Source organism: Carettochelys insculpta, chromosome 12 (assembly GCF_033958435.1).
Source record: "Carettochelys insculpta isolate YL-2023 chromosome 12, ASM3395843v1, whole genome shotgun sequence".
NCBI lineage: Eukaryota > Metazoa > Chordata > Testudines > Carettochelyidae > Carettochelys > Carettochelys insculpta.
The window spans coordinates 51,792-67,629 of record NC_134148.1 but is presented as its reverse complement, the minus strand read 5'-3'; the positions used below and the strand labels follow the sequence as shown (position 1 = coordinate 67,629).

General features: G+C 47.4%; 1 protein-coding gene across 1 annotated transcript; it reads right to left on the bottom strand.

The window, feature by feature from the left end:
• Window positions 1-567: 567 nt before the first annotated feature.
• On the bottom strand, window positions 568-15,487 carry CYP11A1 (cytochrome P450 family 11 subfamily A member 1). Its single transcript, XM_075006737.1, has 9 exons — window positions 15,075-15,487; window positions 13,014-13,169; window positions 12,114-12,313; window positions 10,350-10,553; window positions 9,548-9,708; window positions 8,808-8,974; window positions 6,576-6,654; window positions 5,202-5,393; window positions 568-1,349 (listed from the first exon to the last, which is right to left on the bottom strand). Exons 1-9 carry the CDS (start codon window positions 15,341-15,343, stop codon window positions 1,227-1,229), a joined length of 1,551 nt encoding a protein of 516 aa, XP_074862838.1. The 5' UTR covers window positions 15,344-15,487; the 3' UTR covers window positions 568-1,226.
• Window positions 15,488-15,838: the final 351 nt, after the last annotated feature.

Below are 15,838 nucleotides of genomic sequence, written 5' to 3'. Positions count from 1 at the left end.
TTGGGCTGTGGGGGGTTGAACCTGGGCCATGTGGGCTGGGGGGGAGCAAGGGGGATTTTGAGTTGTGCTTAACTTGCATTAATGTGAGTGAAGCATGACTCAAAATCGCACATTTCAAGAGTTTACTGTGCAGCCACAGAGAGGGGACATAGAGAAGCCAGGCTGTGGAAATGATCAGTTCGGCCTTAGGCTTACAAGCACACATGGCTGTTTTAGAGTCACTCAAAAATTTCAGGATGCCCTACACAGCTGCATATTTTGCATATACCATGGCCAGCCCCGGTTTTTGTGACTCTGCAAAGCCCACCAGGCCAATCTGGGCAAATGTCTTCCACACACTTGGACTGAGAGCATAAAATAAGGAACATTTGCAGCATGTCTCGGCCTTTCACCTCCCCAACCCATGCTGGAAGGAACAGGCACAGCAAGATGATGACGGTCATCTGAGGAGACTGGCCCAGGCTTAAGGAGAAGCCTGTGTAGTAAGAAATGCATCATCCACTGTGGTGAGAAAGTCAGCGCTAAATACCGCTTAGTGTAATAAGGTTTAAGATTTAGATTTTGCACTTAATCTTTTATTTTCTATGGTAAGATTCTGTAATCTTCATGCCTATCACTTAAAATCTCACTGTAGCAAATAGACTGGTTTAAAGCAGTTTAATTTGATTGAAGTGCTTGGGGAATCTATACTCAATTACAAAGGCTTATACATGTCTTCAACACATCAGAGGAAATGCAGATCAGGTGACAGCTTTACACTGTCAGGCCTGTGACCAGGTCAAGATGGTACTTCTTGGGTGCAAAGTTCAGAAGTGGCTGAAGTTTCTCTATTAGTTCATGAGTAGCAGGGAGAAGCATTCATGTGACTCATTGATGTGTCTCTGGATTTCTGGATAGGTGCAGGACATGCAGAGTTTGGCAGCTTGTCAGGGCATCACAGTGTGAGATTGGTCCAGGCTGATAGGTCAGAGCACTCAGCAATGCACCAGGTTCAGGTTGCCATCTGGCAACCACATCACACCCACCCTCAACCTCCATTCATTTCTCCTTAACAGAGTAATTTTAATGTCTAGAGACAAAGTTCCACATGGGCATAAATCATATGTGCAGATTGTCCCAAGCACAGGAGGCAGCTCTCCAGCTGGCTCAAGATGGCTGGATGACTCCATCAGCCCTTGGCCCAGTATTGTCACAGAATAAGCGGGGAGGAGTAGCTTCTGTTCCATTCATGGCTGAGCATCCAAGGCCCGTAACGTCAAGTGTATTGGTTTGTCTGGAATAAGGATGAGGTCAAACTTGGTACCCACGTCCACTCCTCTCTTGGTTTCTATCTTGAAGTTCTCTAGCATCTGGGAAACAGCACAAAAAAGACACTGAAAATTTGTTAGGTATGCAAACTCATCCTGATTCTAACCAATGAGGCAAATGGAAGGAAAGGTATCATTGCACTGTGGCTGCAGTCAGATGGTATGCAAGCTTCCCTTAACTCATAAAACAGCTTTGTCAATGTCCCCACTTATGATTTACATCACCCTCTTCGGATTGAGCAAGAGAGTTACCTCACAAAGAAAATAACACCTTCACTTTGGGACCTTTTTTCAACATTGTGGTACAATAATTTCTTGCTATTAACAACTATCACCTTTGGAAGATCTAGAGTTGCCTACCACAGTGCAGGAAGTTTGCGGAGCTGTGTGGCAGCACCTCACACTACCTTATGTGAAGAAGGATGTTCAGTGTGGCCTTAGGCAGATGCCCCTGATAACAAGAGAGCTGTGGAGGGAGCTGGCTAGGCTGAAGGCAGTGTGTGGAAGATAATGATGGAGTGGAACTGAAATAAACTTAGCCCTAGTCTTTGGCTGTGAGGCACCCTTTTGACTTTGGAGCAGGATATTTTTTAAAGTCTCCTTGTATTCAATGAACTAAATGCTGTTTGCTGTCCATCCATACATGCTAGAGCTGAGCTGCATACCCAAAGTGTTGCTCATTTGGGGAGGATTTTGTACCCTTGGGGTTTGGTTTTGTTCATGAAACAAACCATGGCTACGTCTACACTAGCCAAAAACTTCAAAATGGCCATTTCGAAGTTTACTAATGAAGCACTGAAATACATATTCAGCACCTCATTAGAATGCGGGCGGCTGCAGCACTTCGAAAATGACATGGCTCGTACAGACAAGGCTCCTTTTTGAAAGGACCCCAGCAACTTTGAAGTCTCCTTATTCCTATCTGCTCATAGGAACAAGGGGACTTCGAAGTATCCAGGGTCCTTTCAAAAAGGAGCCCTGTCCGGATGAGCCACGGCCACCCACATTCTAATGAGGTGCTGAATATGTATTTCAGCGCTTCATTAGCAAACTTTGAAATTGCCATTTCAAAGTTTTTGGCTAGTGTAGACACGGCCCATGCAATTTGGGAAGCCACCTTTCACCAGGGAAAAGGGCTCAGCAACCAGAAGAAAATTTATGACTTTAGCTAGTGTTTTGGGGGATCCATTTAAAATTTATATTAAAATATTATTACAATATTATCTTATTACTATTTTTAATTTATAGTTGTCTTCATGGATGGGTGAATGCTCACCTGTCCACATTACTGCACCACAGCAAGAGGCAGACCCTATGGAAGCAGGAGATGCTCTCCTACCAACACAGCATGGTGTAGACACTGCTTTTGATATGGACTCACACAGTATTCTTGCCAGCAAGTTAAAGAAATATGGCTCGGATTAATGGACTATAAGGTGGCTAGATTTTTGGACTTAATGGTATCAATCAATAGTTCAATGTCTAGTTGGCAGCTGGTATCAAGCACCATGCCCCAGGGGTTAATGTTCTTTAACATCTTCATTAATGAATGGGATCGTAGGATGTATTGCAACCTCAGCAAGTTTGCAGATGACATTAAGATGGCAGAGTGGTTGATACACTGGTGGTTAGGGAGTGGATCCAGAGTGACCTACACAGATTCAAAGATTGGGCCAAAAGAAATATGATGAGATTCAACAAGGACAAATGCAGAGTCCTGTATATAGGATGGAAGAATCCCATGCACTGTAAAAGGCTGAGGGCCAACTAGCTAAGCAGCTGTTCTGCAGAAAAGGACCCGAGGATTATAGTAGAATAGAAGCTGGATACGAGCCAACCGTGTGTTCTTACTGTCAAGAAGGCTAATGGCATATTGGACTGTATTAGAAGGAGCATTGTTAGAAGACTGAGGGAACTGAATGTTTCCCTTTACTCGGCACTGGTGAGGCCACATCTGGACTACTGCATCCAGTTTTGGGTTTCCCATCACAGAAAGGATGTGGAGAAAGTCCAGCAAATGTCAACAAAAATTACCATAAATCGTCAATATAGTGGATCCCATTTTACCGGACATCAGTAATAACAGATGTCCGCTAGCATCCTGTCCCAAAGAAAGTAGAGTACACTACTGTACCCTACAGTACAGTAAATCTTGATGCACCAGAGATGCCATCCCCTCCGCCCCCCGCCGCAGCTGAGACCACCACAGCGGTGGGGTTCCTGTCTGTGGTCATGGGGTCCCTGGCAGTGACTGGGATCACTACAGCCATGGGGGCCCTGACCACGGCTTGGAGAGCTGTTGCTGCTGTGTCCCCACCTGTGGCTGAGACCACTGCAGCTGTGCGGTCCCTGGCCGCAGCTTGGAGAGCTGCCAACACTGTGCCCTCACCCCACATTCCTGTGGCAGAGATCTACAGCAGCGATCCCAGCTGCAAGGGGGCAGAGGGGAGACACAGTGGTGGCTCAGAGCCAGATGACCTGCTGTGCTCTGCTGGAGCCGGGAGGAGCTGGGAAGGTCAGTGAGTACTACTACTGCTACTATTTAACCCTTATACTCCACATGGGAGCACAGGTCATCCACAAGTCTCCACCACTTCACTCTGTCTTCGGACAAAACATCCAGCTGGCTTCAGGAGTACCCCAGCTGTTGTCCTTCAGTCTCAGTAGACCTTCTCCATGTTGTCCAAGGTCTTCCTCTTTTGTGTTCCTTGCGGGTTCTATGTGACAGCTTGATGGACTATGCTGTATGAGTAAACCCTTGGATATAACAGACTTTCAGTTTTAACAGACACCCCTCCCCCACATTAGTCCATTATATGGAAGGTTTACTGTGTTAGAGATCTGAGGCACATGACTTATGAAAAGGGGCTAAGGGAACTGTGCTTATTTAATCTGCAGAAGAGAAGAATGAGGGTGGATTTGATCGCAGCCTTCAATTATCAGAAAGGGGCTTCCAAAGAAGATGAAGCTAAGCTGTCCACAGTAGTGGCAGATGACAGAACAAGACACAATGGTCTCAGATTGCAGTGGGGGAGGTCTAGATTGGATATTAGGAAATACTCTTTCACTAGGCAGGTTTTAAACCACTGGAATAGGTTACTTGGGAGATGGTAGAATCTCCATTGTTAGAGATCTGTAAGGCCAGACTTGACAAAGTCCTGCCTGGGATGATCTAGAAGGTGTGGTTTGGGCTTTAAAGAGGGGTTGGACTGGATGACCTCCTGAAGTCTGTTCCAACACAGATCTTCTGTAATTGCATACCAGTGGGACCTGGGCTTGTGGCTTTAGTGCCACCAAATCCAGGCTCGAGCATCCTCACTGGTTCTTAAATCTGGGTTTCCATTTGTTGGACATGGGTCTCGCAGCCATGCTAATATGGCCATACCATGCTATACAGACTATCTGAATTGGGTCATCTTAAGCTGCATTCACACTGCAATATGACAGGGCTTGAGCACAATTTGAGCTTAATCCCACCCATCTGGCAGGGTTCCAAATTCTAGCTGCCCAGAGTCAGACTGGTTTGTGTGTACATGAGTGATTGAGGGAGACTTCAGCTCCAAGCAAAGTCAAAGCATATCTAAGTGTGCTGTGTAAACATACTCTCAGAACCCAGCGTGGGGCAGAAAGGGGATTGCAGGCAACTTGCTGGCACATGCACCTTCCCTGTGATTCTTCAGCCTTTGTGGTGTGAACTATCCACCAAGAAAGGCTCATTCCCCTTTCATAAGCCAGATAACCAACCAGCTACCTCGACCTCTATTTCTCTGCTCCCCAGCAGAGCTCTATGTTCTCCTGGTTCTGTGTAGCTGCCACAGCCCTTGCCTAACATCTACCAGAAAGGAGCTTTGCTAATTCTGTTGCCTTGCCAGGAACACATGGTATCAAACTCACATGGACTAGGAAAAGCTGCATCTCCAGCTCAGCAATCCTGCGGCCAAGGCACTGGCGTGGCCCAAAACCAAAGCCCAGTCCCCTGAAGTATGTAGAATCCATCTTCAGCCATCTCTCTGGGTCAAACAGCTCTGGCTTGTTGAAGAAATTGGGATCCCGGCCCATGGCATGAATTCCAACCTGGACTAGTGTCTGCAAGGGAGAAGGAAGGTTAGTGGCCTGGTAGCAGTATTCCCAGCTGGCACCCGTCACAGGGGATGTGCCAGACCTTGGTCATTATAGGAGTATGATCACAATGGTGGAAGAAAACATCTGCCCTTACACCAGGTGAGAGTATGGTCCACGGTGCCACCACAAGCAGAGACCCACACACAGGGCCCGGTGGGAAGCCCTCCCAGAGGCGGGGAATGAGATGTACCACTGACTTTAATGCCTTCAGCCATCAGAAGACCTCTTAAAAGATCTTTGTAGCAAGTTGGGGCCCTTTTCACTCTGTAACTAACAATGGTTTCAGAGCCTGTGTCTGCTCCAACCAGCCAAATGTTGTCTCCTTTTTCTTTGATCCCCTCTAAACTATTCTTGCAACCAAATGTAAATGCTGTGTTTGAGTGATTCAAGCTCACTGGGCAAGCTCTTGCACCTACTTCTTTACAGTGGGTTAAGGGGCAGTTGGATCAGTAAGAAGAGTCCTATTTACAGCTGAAAGAGAATTCCCTCGGTGCAGGCAGATGTGGTGGAAGGCAGCCTTTTGAATCGGGTTCAGGTACAGCAGAGATTCTGGGTACACCAGTACTTTGTGGAATAAGTTATGAAAGATGCTATAGGTTAGACAGGCCCCTGGGCCAGGGGCTACTAAAGACCCTGAGCAACTTCAGGTCAGTCAGGGTGTGAGTTCTGTGCTGTTTCTCTAACACTTAGCCCAGGTTCCCATCCCTCTTACGTGTCTCTACCAAACAATTTCAATGGATCTATATCCAGGTGCTCTTGGCTGGGTGCAGATTCGTAGTAGAGCTTCATTCAAACACCGTGCTAATGTGAGTCAGCTGTAGTCTCACGGACCAGCTCAAGCCTATTTCAATTCTGGTGGCCATAAAACAAGTTTTAAAAAAACGTTTATCTACAGATTTCTGGCTACAGCTGGAGCCTTTGCTACAAGGCAAGGGTGTTCTGCAGCAGATGTGGCTGCACAGTGGTAAAATGGCTGCGGCTGCGGCTGCCTGGTGCTGTGCCCCATGCTGGTTTTCACCATTAGAGAGGCACCAAAAGCAGCAACAGGTTATAGTGTTAAGACGAAAGTCTAGCGAAGACAAAGCCAAGTTCCACAGCTGCCTGTGCCCCTTCTTCCCTCTGTCCCGGTCCTGGTGGGAAACTCACGTTGGCAGGGATGAAATAATTCTGGAGGATAATCTCCTGTGTGGTGTATCTCTGCACGGTCACTGCCACTGGATGGAGCCTGCGGGAGGAGGGTACATGAGGAGGGCTTTACTCACTCATTTACAACCAGTGTAGTCTCGCTACGATGGGTAGAGTATACAGTCATGGCTACGCATGAGACCCTCTGTCTGCCTTAGAAATGAGAGCTTTGCCAACAACTCCCTACGCCATTCTGCTTCCACTTTGACATTCAGGCCATTGAGATACTGCTTGTGATGGAGTATACAAACCCCACTCTGTTCAGGAAAAGATTAACAAGCTTCATCAGCCCTGCCCTACCACAACTGCAATAGGTGTCAGGTAGGGCCATCCAACCAATTAAAAATTGCAATTAAGTGCACAATTTACAAAGTTAATTACCATTTATCACATGATTAATCACAAATATTTAAATATGTTTGCGTGTTTTCGATATTTTCAAATATATTGATTTTGATTACAATACGGAATGTTTACCATACTTTATTACAAATATTTGTACTGTAAAAACAATGCAGTATCTTTCTCAGTCCACTATTACAAGTACTGTAGTGCAATCTCCGTCATGAAAGTTGAACTTACAAATGTAAAATTATTTACAAAAACATTTATTCTACAATAAAACAAAGTCCACTCAGTCCTACATCTTGTTCATTCAGGGGCACATAGAACCCTTTGGATACTCATAGGTCTTCCAAGTAGTCTAGAGGGGGAGGGATAGCTTAGTGGTATAAGCGCTAAACCCAGGGTTGCGAATTCAGTCCTTGAGGGGACCATTTAGGGAGTTAGGCAGGAAAAAAAGGATGGTGCTTCATCCTGCCAAGAGGGCAGGGGACTGGACTCAATGACCTCCCAAGGTTCCTTCCAGCTCTATGACATGTGCATCTATGTATAGATGCACACACACAAAAGACATTTGCCTAGTTTTATAGCAGGCTACATAAAAAAAATCTTAAATTCCCAACACATGTGGCTGAACACTGATTTCTGGAACTGAGAAAAGTATAGAGAAGACACATGATGCCTAAAGTCAATCTTGCCAGGTGGAGGTAAGGTCTAGCTTCAAAACACTCCATGCTAAGTGATTCTATTGACAATTTGTGTTATCTCCAACTGATTTCATAACATTAACCCTAATATTTAGCCTAAATCATCCCATATGGGTTTGATCTGTTGTCCTGTCCCCCTTGACTGCACTGATTTCCACACTACCCCCACAACTCTTAGGGGACATAACTGCTTTCAAATATCTAAAAGATCATTGCAGAGAGGAGGAAGAAAAGTTATTCTTAATCTCTGATGACAGGACAGGATGCAATGATCTTAAATTGCAGCCAGGGAGGTTTAGGTTTGATCTTAGGAAAAACTTGTTCATTGCCAGGATGGTTAAGCACTGGAATACATTGCTTAGGGAGATTTTGGAGATTTTTAAGAGTGGGTTAGGCAAACACCTATCAGGATGATGCTTGGTTCTGTCATTAGTGCAGGACACTGAACTTGAGCACCTCTCAAGGTTATTTCCAGTACTATGATTCTGTCAGTCTGCACAAGCACTATTCAATGGAGCAATGACCCAGAATTAGCTGGGACTTTATATTTGTTCTCTTCTTCTGTTTCTTTGAAGCTTCAACACATTGTCATGGAAAGCAAAATGGGAACATCCTGGCAAACCCCTGGGAGATGGGATGGAAGGATCTTCCCATGCTATGAACTTCTTTTTGTGGAAGGACTGATGTTCTGTGGTGTACATTTCATTGGCCTATAAGGAGGCAACTTTCCCTCTCTTTGCGTCCATTTCTTTTGCCATGTTTGGTGCTAAGCCATAAACACTGCACTGATGACAAAGGGGCTTGAATGGACTGTAGCAAATGGGAGGGATGCAGAGACCTCCAGCATTAAAAGCACTGGACTCTCCCACTAGAACCAAGGGGGGTAGTTCCATATGTGAGTAGGCAATGGGCTGTTCTCTTCTGTGAGGATCAGCCATTCAAACCAGACACTCATTTTTCTTCAAGGGTAAAAAATTCCAGCTCCAGCACACAGCACACATTCTGTTGTTTTGGGGGCTGTATGTGTCTAGGAAGCAGGCTGAATTCCCTCAGGGGGAGAGCAGGCATCTGTAGACCCATAATTGGGCACAAAGGGGTGGAGGTTGGGAACACATTAAAATGCCTGTAAAGGAAAACTCCTTACCTGAGTGTTTCTTTGATGGTAGCTTTGAGCAGCCGCAGGGCTTTCAACATCTTCAGCAGATCGCCCTGTGCTGCCTGTCTGGCTGCAAAGATCTCTGCCCGCACCTGCTCCTGCACCACTGGAGAGCGAGCCAGTTCGTACATGGCCCACTGAAGAGTTGTGGAAGTCTAGAGCAGGGCACAGAGGATGGTTATGAGGGTTTACAGAAGGGCATGAGGTAAATCCTAGAATCCAACCCCAGCTGGGTTCTGACCCTAGGGATGCTGCACTCGATGCTTTAGCAACTCTTTGCCTCTGGTTCCCTGTTGGCAAGTTGGGAGGAGTTGTGTGATTTAATTGAGAAGCTTGGAGAAGAGCCCTTGTGTCACTGATACGTTACAAGCTGGGATTTTGTAGAGGAGCCTGTGGGATTGAGGCACTCAGGTGCCAGAACTTGAGTTCCAAGCTCTCAACACTAACCATTCTCTGCCTTGTCTTGTCCATCAAGGGCATCCTCCTTTGAGAAACACCGTGGGAAAGACACTGGTGGCACTTATGCCACCAGAGGAGTACCAGGCCCAAAATATGCAGACAAGGAATTATGCTGAGGTTCCGTCTTTGCTCCTGAGTGAAATGTCAGGTCCATGGTGATAATGGATACTCTCTCCTAAACCTTGCAGAAAATAGCAATTACCAGAGATATTTTAATATCGCCACCACAAAGAGCAGCACTCTCCCCCATCCCTGAGGCTCAATCTTACTGTGTCTACTCCTCCTGCCATCATCTCTGTTACGCTGGCCTTGATGTCCTCGATAGGCAGCTTGTTCTGTAGCAAGAGACAGGCGAGGATGCCATTATACTCCTTGGTACTTTTCTGATCCAGTTGGAACTCTTGGTAGATGTTCTGGATGCACTTGTCAGCTGGGGGAAAGGGAGCAGAGATGGGAAGAGAAAGCAAAGCTGCAAACTCTGCACCTAGCAGTACAGTTATGAGAGCCCACCTACCATGCCACCCCACACCACATCTGAACCACTGTGCATGAAGCTTCCGAGAGTACTACGGTGCTTTCACTGACAGTGGCTTTTTAATAGACTCTCAAGTAAAAGGAGCTAAAAAGATGGGTGGGCTTTCCCAGACTGAATCTAGTAGCCAAGGACAGTATGGGGAATCTTGCACTTCCCTGACACTTTGTGTCTTTCCTATTATGACCCTAACTGAAGCCACTTGATCCCTCCTGTACTACAGGAAATCCCACCAGCCAAGCTATCCCTTATATCATCTATCTAACAGACCAGGACAACACATCAGAGCTCTCAGTATAGAACAGAGCAAGTATTTTGCCAGTCTCCCATATTCTTAGGAGCAGCAGGAGATATCTTCTGTGCAAATCCATCCTTTTCCCTCCATGATGCTCCCACAACTTCTCATCTGTGGCCATATGGTACTGTGTCTGGGAGCTGAGGTTGGCCTTTCTGCACAGCAGCATGAATACTCCTGCCCTAGCCACCAGCCCTCCTCCAAGATGGGTGGGATCTACGTAGCAATGCAAACTAGCTCTCACCATGGCTGAAAATCACATCCCAGGACTGCACATGGTCCCGCCAGGTTTTAGAATTGATCCTGCAGAGCAGGCTGGGTGGGATGTAGAGCATGGGCAACGTGGTGTGGAACATCAGGGTCACAGCATTGATGAACTTCTGTGTTTCAGGGTCAATGAAATCCTGCAGAAGCCCGAGGCGCACTCCATACAGGACATTGCACACGGCTGCAGGGTAAGACAAATAGCTTCTCATGCAGATGAGTAACCTAAACCTTTCAACCTCCCCCAAAATGTCACTGTGGGGGGATCTGAGGCCATTGGCCGCAAACAGCTTCATTTCACAGTATGCTTATATGCAGGGCTATTTCCTAGCTTTCAAGAGCTTGGCTGTACAACCTTAATGTTCTTTATTACGTTGTTCTATCCTGTGTAATAAAACACAGTTTCTCTCAAACCAAGGCCTTCATTCCAAAGAGGGGCCATTTCTACCTATCTCTATCATAGCACTAGCATATTTTTCATTATATAGTACCAGCCAATGCAGCATCTGGAGCTGCAGGTGGCTCCCTGAGGACTTCTTTGTGGCTCCCCATGCTATAATGGCAAAGTTTAAAACAAAAAAAACCACTTGATTATTTTTAAAAAACAAAAAGCAGTCAAGTAGCACTTTAAAGACTAGCAAAATAGCTTATTAGGTGAGCTTTTGTGAGACAGACCCACTTCTTCGTCTGTCCCACGAAAGCTCACCTAATAAACTATTTTGCTAGTCTTTGAAGTGCTACTTGACTGTTTTTTGTTTTGATAGTGTATAGACTAGCACGGCTTCCTCTCTGTTACTATTGATTATTTTTGATATTTCAGTGCATCTAAAAGCCCAACAATGAACAACTCATATCTAAAGAGAAAATGATATGTGATCATGAAACACAGAATAACTCTCACCTTTAATATGTGCAGTGCATTATGGGATATGTGTGTGTGCTGTTCTTAAAATAGGGCTATTATGGTTTTATGTTAGTTATTAAGGACCATCTCATATTCACATGCATTGCAGCTCTTGAGTTTTTTTACAGAATTTGGAAAAAAAAAAAAAGGCTCTTCTTGCTCTTTTGATTGCCGACCCCTGATCTAGAGCAAAATGCAGCCATCTTTTGAATACAAAGGCAGTGTTTCTGAGTCAGTAGATACTGTTTGATGGTTCAGGATGTGAAGAAAGAATAGTACATGTAGCTGAGGCTACTGAAGGAGTTTGGCAAGGCAAGGTGACTCGAGATGAAATTTGGTGAGGACTCCAGAACCATCAACTTGGGGAAAGTGCAATGAGTGGTCAGAGACACAGTTCAGGGGCCAGATGGTGTGAACTGATGTATTGCCATTGACTTCAGTGGTACTATGGTAACTTAAACTAGCCAAAGATGTGGTCCTGTAAATATATTTCATCCATAAGACTTTTCAGACATGGTGGGCAGAGAGGTTCTGGATGATGCATTAAGTCATAACCTTAGTTTTTTTGTTTTTTTTTTCATGCTGAAGAGGTTCAACTGAAGCACACTTGGTTGCTTATCCAAATAGATTTCTTTAAGCAGAAATAGTAGATTTTTCTATTGCCTAGAGGCATTCATACCCCGTTCATTTAGTCATCATTTAGTAGGCTTGTATCTACAACCATGGTGTCTAATTCACTAGCACAAAGAGAGAGCGCTCATCAGGAGTTTTTCTCTACTTCACCCACTGAGCCAATGAAAGCCCACAGGCTACCACAGCAGGCCAGCCCAGACTACTCACATTCCAGGGCAAAGCGGAAAAGCTCATTGATGAGGTCGGTCGTCCACTTCCCATGGCCACTCTTCTCAATCTGAAGTTGGACCCTCTTGACAAAGTCTTCACTCACTTCATTCAAAAGGGGCACAAAGCACTTGATCATTTGCAGGGACATGGCCTCTTTGTTCAGAATCAGGCGGTCAGAGCGCCAGGCTTCTCCGTTCCTGGGGTGGGAAGAGGAATCAAAGGAAGATCACTCATCTCACAGTGTCCCCTGGGATGTCCCACCTTTCAGGGTGGGCACATGATAAACCCATTCCTCCCTCTACACTCAGCCCCTATCTCTCCCATGAACCCACACAATTTTTCCCGGAATGCACCCACTGCTTCCTGTCCAGCTGATATGCCCTAGCTGGCCTGCTCCCATGTCAGTTCCCTTTCACTTGAGTCATAAGGTCCAGGCCAGGGTCCTGGCCTGATAGTACGTGTGTCCTAGCAACAGGGATGCAGGTCACATGGGGAGTGTAGGTTAGGGACCAAGGACGGGCAGATTGGCACGTGCTTCACTAAGGAGATCAGACCTCTCTAGCGCCAGTAACCCTACCAGATCCACCTGAGCTGCAGATAGGGCTCTATAAATTAGGCATGTCCCCGCTTCTCTCCCCAGCTGATGCTCTGAATTCAGAGGCATCACGATGACAGTACTCCTCTGCTAACATCATGCTACCTTTCACCCCATCCAAGATCACTACATTAAGGAGAGCCTGGCTACCTTTGTCCTTGCAAAGGAATTCCCCCACCCCGCAACTTCTTCATTGACTACCTTGGGAAGATTCATTTTTGAGTTTCTCTTGGTCTGAACTGAGGATTGGACACAGCCCTGCAGAAAGAGCCCCCGTATACACTTTTATAGCTCTCACTTACTTCAGAAGAACTCCATATGGCTTGTTGCGGAAGTCGCGGTAGGCCAGCCAAGGTGGCACTGTGAACCTCTTTGGGTAGTTGCCCTCCGATTTAAAGAGAGTAGCAGCATCTTCAGGGTTAATGATATTCACACTCTCATAGAGGCCAAGTTTCTCCCTATGACATATGATAGCATATTAGGACACTTCCACAAGCAAAATACAATACAAGTTGTATTATAGATATACAAGCAGGGGCAAAAGTAACAAAATTTCTTACAGGTACCGTCCTATTGCAACCCTGATCCCTGCCACCTCATTAAATAGCTCCCTGCCGGCTTTTGCCACAGCTCAGCCAGCTTTTGTGACAGCTGTGCATTAGAGCACACTCCCTTACTTTCATGTTTATGTAAAAGGCAGTGGGTTAAAATCATAAGCCTCAGTCTAGGAGTGAATTTGGGCCCAGGAGGCACTCTCATGACTAAACCCCTAAGTTAGGGAGATACTGGTGGAGGTAAAACAAAGATTAAAAAGATAAGGCCAGCGCCTCAGCTGGTGTAAGTGGACACAGGTCCATTACAAGCTATTGTGCTCCCATGATTTTTGCTAACTGGGGACTGGGCCATAACCTCATACAACATACAGTCTGCAGATAGTATTTTGTTTGTAACGGAGTCCTAAAGATTGTGCCAGCCAAGGGGGTGTGATCAGAGCAGCAATGAAAACGTATTGGACAATATAAGTGGCCAGTTCCACCCCACGTTGCCTTTCTTGAAGAGACAGATTTATGCACAAACTAAGAAAACTAGAGTTTAGGTACTCAGGTTATGAGGGGCATCTAAATATTAAAACTAAATTATATTTTTGTAGTGCTGTGGGGGCCTCTTACACCTGGGGCTTGTCTACACTAGGGAGGATGGTAAGTAGGGTGTAGGGAGTTTATTAATGAAGTGCTGCAGTGCATATGCGACACTTCCTTAAGCAAATTGCCCCCCTACCCCTGCAGCAACTCCAAAGTGTTAAACTACAAAGCGCTGGCTCGCATTGAGTAGGATTGGCTCGGGACACAGATTTGCAGTGTGTGGATTGTGCAGTAGTGCGCCAGAAGACTGGCGATGTGAGGAGGCTCAGGACAGGCTCTGGACAGGGGTTCTAGTGTATGACAGGCTCAGGTTTGAGGTGTGGGGGCAGGGGGATGCAGGGGTGTTATGGTGCTGTGGCCAGATGGGGACTTGACCCCAAATCAGAGCTTGTTGTCAAGGCTTCATTTTTAAATAAAACACGTCCAACACAAACCTTTTAGCATTGTCTTTATTTATGGGAGGGCTGGGGAACCTCTTTTGGGTCAGGGTCACTGACCCCAGAAAAAATGTCAGGCACCACACAAGGGAGATGCAAGAATAAACACCCTCTAAGCCCTCCTGATGTGGTACCAATGGAGATGCCTGCCTCCCTCCCCCAGCACTCCAGCCCATGGGGGGAGGGTAGCTAGGACTGATTAATTTTTCCAGAGTTCCAGGGTTAGCAGAATTTGTGGGCCCCTCTACACTCTGAGGTGGGGCCAAATCGAGGGCGCCAGTGAGTGGGAACCAGCTCCAACTGCTCAGGCAGTACGCAGATGCCATGGGGAGCAAGGAGCAGTTGGCGTGCACGCAGGGCTCCTCCTACCCCTTGCCCACACTGGAAGGCAGCAGGCAGAAGGAAGTTGCCAGCAGACAACAGACCTGGCTTTTCAGGAAATGTGCCAGCTGTTTAGGAAGGGGAAGCAGCAGGGGCACTTCATGAGACACCAGCTCTGGCATGCAGCTGTGGGACTCCCATGCCACAGAAAGCTGGTGCTACCTTCATTTTTGCAGGAGGTAATGCCAGCGTGGTCTCTTCTTGGGGTGGGGAGGACTGAGGGGGGGCAGCTGAGTCATTTCATGCCACCCCAGTTTGGGAACCTATGCACTAGACCATGGTACCGTAACAGCCCACCTATGCACCGTTGAGTCACACATTTTCTTTTATGCCAGAGCCCCAGTGGCAGGTCTGTGCAGAGCAGAAAGGGACCTACCCAAGGGGGTCTGCACCAGCATCTTACCTGTAAATGGGTCCAAACTTCTGGAACTTCTGGATCATGAGATTGTGCACATTGTGGAAGCTGCCCTCCTGCCAGAAGTGATAGAGACTGAGCCAGCTCGTTCTCCAGTCTCCTGGGAGCTCACTGAGAGGCAAGGCCGCCTTCCCTCGGGGGGAAGGCGGGCACACCACACCAGTGGCTGTGTACGCTCTCCGGCAGCCGGGGGCGACAGCCCACAGGACTTTGCAACGGACTGAAGCTTGCAGACGCGGGCCAGCCTGGGCGAACATGGTCCGAAGAGACAGGGAGCAAAGCCGCTAGTCTCCTGGAGAGGGAGCGCCCCGCGGGCCCTGCTCGGATGCGGGCAAGGGAAGGCTCTCTCCCAGCGATGGGGATATTGCTGCAACCCGCGCCGCACCGCACTGCTCACTCCCTTTGCGAGCGCAGCGGAGTGGCGTCCAGTGAGCCCCGCCCAGGCGGTGCCGCAACGCTGCGGGGGGTGCACCCCAGGGGGCGGTACAAAGTGCCTGGCGGCGCGGTTCACAGCGATGCGGGCGCAAAGCTCCGCACCTTGCAGGGCTCGCCGCCGGTGGGGCGGGGGCTGATCGCGCTGGGCCAATCGCGTGCGCGGACGGGGGTGGGCGCACCCGTGCAGCTGGTTCAGGGCCAGGGGCTGGGCTGCTCCCAGTGGAGGTTAGCGAGTGCAGTGGCCAGGTGTGTTGTGTATGCTCAGTGCGCGGCTGGACTGCTACCCTCGCCGGTGTCAGACCCCTCACGGTCGGCGC

Excerpts from the sequence above, each read along its gene's own strand:
- CYP11A1 (XM_075006737.1), bottom strand. The coding sequence starts at position 15,343 with ATGTTCGCCCAGGCTGGCCCGCGTCTGCAAGCTTCAGTCCGTTGCAAA. Across the intron at positions 6,655-8,807 it reads ACCATCAAAGAAACACTCAG|GCTCCATCCAGTGGCAGTGA; the intron begins GTAAGGAGTTTT and ends CTCCTCCCGCAG. Across the intron at positions 1,350-5,201 it reads TGCAGCTTTTCCTAGTCCAT|ATGCTAGAGAACTTCAAGAT; the intron begins GTGAGTTTGATA and ends GCTGTTTCCCAG.